Source organism: Nyctereutes procyonoides, unplaced genomic scaffold (genome assembly GCF_905146905.1).
Source record: "Nyctereutes procyonoides isolate TBG_1078 unplaced genomic scaffold, NYPRO_anot_genome, whole genome shotgun sequence".
NCBI lineage: Eukaryota > Metazoa > Chordata > Mammalia > Carnivora > Canidae > Nyctereutes > Nyctereutes procyonoides.
This window is the reverse complement of record NW_026575048.1, coordinates 26,381,377-26,387,376: the sequence shown is the minus strand read 5'-3', so window position 1 is coordinate 26,387,376 and position 6,000 is coordinate 26,381,377. Positions and strand designations below refer to the sequence as shown.

Below are 6,000 nucleotides of genomic sequence, written 5' to 3'. Positions count from 1 at the left end.
TTTAAAGAAAAGTAAAATTAAAAACTCAGGTTCTTAGTTACATTAGCTACATTTCAAGTGCTCAGTATCTGCATGTGGCTACTGGCTATCACATTGGACAGTTCAGATACGGAACCTTTCCATCACCACGGAAAGTTGTATTGGACAGTGCTGATCCAGAATGCTAATGGAGAGAAGGCAGAGAAGGCTTTGATGTTAAGGGAAGCAGTGATATCCTGCAGGAAGTGAGTTTCAGCCCCATCCATATGAGGCTGGGGAGACTTTGGAGAACATTTAATTATTCTCCAATTTGTTGAAACCATAACATTTTTGACTCAATGTCCATAGATGCAAAGAGTCTGCAAGTTCCTATCATAGTCCCCAGCCCTTGCTTCCAGCCAAGTCATTTTGAAACTAGACACTGAAAATCTTAAAGAGTGGTGGGACAGAAGGATTTGGCTGCTTTTATGGTCAATTCCTTACTTACCCTACAGTTAATTCATCTTCAAGTTAAATGTCATGCATTTTGCTAGGAAAAGCAGGTTGGGTGCTCCCAGACTGAGGCTACCACTCTGTCTAGGAACAGCCTGCCCGCCAGCTGATGGCCAGAGGGTGGTGGACAGGGTTCTGGCCTCTTCCCATTGAGTCATCAAGGCCAAACTACCCTGATGTCAGGGCCTCCTTTCTAGGTCTATCTGTGCCTCAGGATCCTGTTCGAGGTTGGAGAATAAAATCTCAGGTATGTTCCAGATCATGTGGGTCAGTGTGGCCATTTTTTTCTCCACAAATGAAAGGATCCAAGAAAACCTGGAGCATTGAAGGCTTAAACCGTGAATCTTGAGTTACACTACCTGGTGTAGGTGAGATCATTTTGTTCTCAGACCAATCTTCTCTCCCACCTACCTTCTATTGCATCTTACTCTGATTTTGTCTCCAAAATCCCCTGCCTTATTTTTCCCGACAAGGTTTAGATGACTCCTGAATTTACATACATATTTCCTAGACTGTCCCTCCAAAATCTTTTGTTTCTAATGCTCCATTGCAGCAACTTCCTCCAGAAAATTATTTCCACACACACGCAAGAGTTGAGTCTCCAGATTGTGGGGATATAAAGAGTTTAAATCAAAGTGTATCAAGGAAGCCTCAGGTTTGGAGGAAAGCAGCTGGGAAGGGAATCAAAAAGGAGTCCAGACTAATTCTTCATCGTGGCCAAAGGAGTATGTACAGGAGTCAAGGTTTTAAAGTGTGGTTAGTGGCACAGAGAAGTGAATAATCATTCCTCCTGTGTACACAATGAATCCTGGCTTTTAAATATGATCTTATTTTGATCCCTTCTACATTCCTCTGAGGTAGTAGGGGCAGGTGTCACTGTCCTATCTTAGGATAGATAAGGAACATTGCGCAGAGTGTAACAATTCACTAAGAATTTCTCTGCACCCTGAAAATTAAATCAGAATTTCTGGGGATAGGGTCATCAGTTTTTCAAGCCCCTCAAATAATATGCAGCCATATGAACCAATCTGCTGGTTTAGAAAAGTGTGTCTGGAAATTTAATAGGCACAGAAACCATCTGGAAAGTCTTGGTATGCTGGCCTGAGATTCTGCATTTTTCAATCTCTCTTAGGAAACATAACTGGTCTAAGGACCACACTCTGAGTGTGTCTGACTCCAGATTTTCTCCAGAAAAATCCAGATACATACATGTGTATGTGTATGTGTTGAGGGTGGAACACATCAAGATTGATTATCAGTGTGCTATTAAATATTCTGTGTCTGGTCACAATATAGCAAAGCCTGCTCTAGTTATACTCAGAGTCATGATAAAAAGAAAAATCCTCTTCATAAATGACTTGGAAGAGAACTTCTTCCTCCAGTGATGGCCATCCTGCACTCTCAAAGAGAAGGGGAGGTTGGTTAGAAGAATCTCATATTCCTGTGATGATTATGAACGTTTTATCCAAAATCAAGGAACTCTTTTTCCTGAGGGGGCTTTTGTCTTATCAGACTGTGGTTTATTCCTGCACTTCGCAGATGATACCGCTCTTTATAGTACTTAGTTTTGGGTCCCCATCCCTGTGACACTGATCAATGCTGCCATTGTTCTCTTCCTCTTACCAAAGATTTGAGCAGTACATCACAGATGCACAAATACATCACCTTCTTAAGTCACTCCTTTGAAAAGGTGAAGAGATTGTTAGAATCACTGTTATTTTAATGCTGATATTAGAACAATTGCTAAATCCATTGCTATGGTTTGTCTCCGCAAGGAGGGACATGGAACACTGACATGCATGTTGTTTCCTCGCATAGTTGACTCAGATGAAATGTTCATGAAGCTCATTTTTAAGCATAATCAGATTTGTCATTTCTGCCCATACAAAGATGTTTAGATCTCCCAGGAAAATTCAAGTACATTTTAGAGTACTTTAGAAAGTCCTTCATGTGTGAAAATACTAAAGCTAAATTATGGTATTCTTTCAAATGTATAAGCATTTTTTAAAGAGGAAGGTGGATGAAAGTGTATAAAACACCTTTAATATGTTTAAAGGTTTGGTTTGCTAGGTTTGTATTTAGTGCTCATTGTGACTAACGTGGCAGATTTCAAGACTATAACTTTACATAAGTTTAAATCAGATAGCCAGGACTACTTTTCCTGGAGGAGAGTTTGATTTTTATGACAACAGAAGAGAATGTTTTTGTTGGTATTTTAAGGTATGCAGACTCATTTTGTGGATGGACTTCTGCTCAGGCAGCTGGAAAATACATGTATTAACATAACAGATTATATAACCGATTTAATGATCAGAAAGCACTGCACTACATGTGTGTCTCTTTACGGTCAACGAATTAGAACTACTGCCACAGAATCCCAAACCTGTGGTTTAGAGGACAATAGGCATTGAAAGTAAAATTGCAGTAACTACTGAAAGGAGCTAAAAGAATTTTTACATTATTACAAAAAAATGAAATGTTTCTTGGAGGATGTGTACAAAACTAGGTAAAAATAAAGGGTAAACAGACATGGAAAGCTTTGTGGAAATGCATTCAAAACGAGCACGCCAGCTGGCTAGCAACATCCCAACACACATCCACTTCGTTGATAGTCTGTGTGATTTTCAAACACCTGTGATGATTCCAACTATGCTAATATTTGAAATATAATTCAAGACTTGTGCCAGCAAGTCATTTTATTTATAATGCTTCTGCTGAGTTTTGGGGATATAAATGTAAGTTTCTCCTATCTGGAAAAATTAGTTGAAAATGTTGAGGCGTCCATTTTATGATGCTTGGGTGTTGTTTTAGATTTCTGTCACTGCTGCAACAAATTATCGCAAGTTTAATTGCAACAACACATATTTGTTATCTTACAGTTCCACAGGTTAGAAGTGGATCTGTGTTACTGGCTTGCATTCGAGTCAAGAGAGTTGCGCTTTCTGGAGGCTATAGGGAAGAATGACACCTTCCCTTTTCCAGCTACTAGAAGCTAGCCTTGGCTCATGCTCCCTCCCTGCCTCTTCTTCTGCCTTTAAAGCTGGCATGGCAGGGGAGTCTTTCTCACCTGCATCTCACATCTCCCCCAGACTCCCCTTTTCTATCTGCTTCCCCGCCCACCACCCCCCCTCACCCCACCCCCCCAGCTCTTGTGATGACACTGGGCCTACTGGATAATCTCCTTATTGAGGCTGATTAGCAACTGTAATTCCATCTGTAATCTTGATTTCCATTTGCCACACACAGTAACATATTCACAGGCTCCAGGGATGAGGATACAGACATCTTTGACATCCCATTACTCTTCTTATGACAGGTATTAAAAACCTAAATCCGGTATTTCAGGAAAAATTTTTTAAAAAATATTTTATTTATTCATGAGAGACACAGAGAGAGAGAGAGAGGCAGAGACACAGTCAAGAGAGAGAAGCAGGCCCCATGCAGGGAGCCCGAAGTGGGACTGGATCCTAGGTCTCCAGGATCACGCCCTGAGCTGAAGGAGGCGCTAAACCTCTGAGCCACCGGAGCTGCCCTCAGGAAAATGTTAAATGAGATTTTGCTGGGTATCCCTATACAAAGTTTCATTGTTTTTCTTTAAACTCAGATGTTTTATGCAGTAAAAAAAAAAAATGGATTCTGAAACTCATTTTAACAACTGCTTAACTAAAGCTGGGCATTAAACAGCGACTAGAACCCCGAAAGCTTTTTCACTGTTCCTGTGATATCTGTGCTCTGTATCTGTATCCTGTTTGCCAGGGCTGCTATAACAAAGTACCACAGATTGGGTGGCTTAAACAACAAATTCATTTTCTCTTAATTCTGGAGGCAAGAAGTTTGAGATCAAGGTACTGCAGGGTTGATTTCTTCTGAGGCCTCTTTCCTTGGCTTGGAGATGGCGATTTTCTCCCTGAATCTTCAAATGGCCTTTCTTCTGTGTTTGTCCCCATCCCATCTCCTCTTCTTAGAAGGACATCAGTCATATGGGGTTAGGGCCCACCCCAAAGACCCCATTTAATCTTAATTACCTCTTTAAAGACCCAGTCTACAACTATAGTCACATTCGTAGGATGTCAACATAGGATTTTTGGGGGCGGACATGATTCAGTCCCTAACACTACCTAATAAATTTAATAATTCACCTGTAAAAGACTTTACTAGAGAACCATTTGCAAAACTAAATGGGGGAGGGATACAACGTGTACACAGATACTCATTGACAGTTACTCTCAGGCAGAATTTTTTTTTTCTAAAAAAATGGTGATTTATTTTGCTTTAACATACAATGGTAAATACGTTGGGATCATCAAGTTTTCAAAAAATTTTGCTGGGCTTACTTTACACATTTCAATACTAATTAATGTAAGCTCATTAATTCTTCCATTTCAACGTAGGAAAGGATCCAATTGATGCCTACTAGCAGCTTGGCTAAGAATGGACATTAAAATCAGACAACACACTGTAAATAGAAAGTACTTTCCTCCAAATGCGTATAAAAGTTTTGAAACAAAAATCACTGCCTGCTCCACAGGACAGACAGTTTGGATTTTAAAAATGCTCCAGACCAGGAAAACATAACCCTGTGTAACAATACTTATAATACAGTTTAACAATATTTTATCAAAGATTTGTGCACTTGAGAATGAAAGAACAAATCTGAAGAAAAACAGTAGCCAAGGAACTGCACAACCAAAAAATGAAAATTATATAAAATATTTCCACCACTATTTAAATGCCAAATTTAATCAAGCAATAGTAAAAAAACAAAAACAAAACAAAAACATCATAATACAACCTTCTGTTTAAAATAACAGCACTGTTCCGCCTCTTTTCCACTGAATTTTACATATGAACAGACTATATATACTGGTTTTTCAGAGAAATGTCCATTTGGTCTGTCACACCAGGCAGGCTCACACCGGATCCTCTCGTCTTCCTTCCGAGGACACACAACTCCGTGATGTTTCCGTATTTCTGACATTCTGGGTTAGGTGCAATGTCTCAAGTATAATACATTTCTCTCTTTTCCTTTACACAGTGCAGAGTATATGGGCTTAGGTTATGTAGATTCTCTTTTACTCCAGGTCACCGTCTTTTTCTAAATTCAAGGCGGTATTCAATGGAGTGCAGTAGTTAGGCTTGTCAGAAGGTACATAGCCAGGCAGACATACACACTTGTAGGAGCCTTCGGTATTGATGCACTTGGCATTCTTGCAGAGAGACATCCGATTGTTCAACTCATCACATTCGTTTACATCTGCAATAAGCCAAACCACACAGGTAAACAAGGTCTCGTATCACTCCAAGAGGAAATGTAACCTACAGCTTACCTAAGGCATCAAGGCATCATCTGGCCGGAACATACCCTGGCAGTTCTCTGCTCTCCCCCCAGAAAACTGGAGAGTCTTTCTCATTATTATTTGTCGCAATTACTTGCAAGATAAATATGACTTTGTAGACCTGAGAGGTTCCAGAATTTTCTTCCCTGTTATTTAACACACCATGAATATTTGCCCAGCTTGACATTTTAGA

General features: G+C 39.9%; 1 protein-coding gene across 8 annotated transcripts in view; it reads right to left on the bottom strand.

The window, feature by feature from the left end:
- Nucleotides 1-4,707: 4,707 nt before the first annotated feature.
- Nucleotides 4,708-6,000, bottom strand: part of LTBP1 (latent transforming growth factor beta binding protein 1) — a 389,672-nt gene continuing 388,379 nt past the window's right edge. For all 8 annotated transcript variants that reach the window (XM_055327297.1, XM_055327298.1, XM_055327299.1 and 5 more), the window contains one exon: nucleotides 4,708-5,725. In XM_055327297.1, coding sequence (XP_055183272.1) covers nucleotides 5,544-5,725 — 182 coding nt within the window. In that variant the 3' untranslated portion in view covers nucleotides 4,708-5,543. The remainder of the gene's footprint in view (nucleotides 5,726-6,000) is intronic.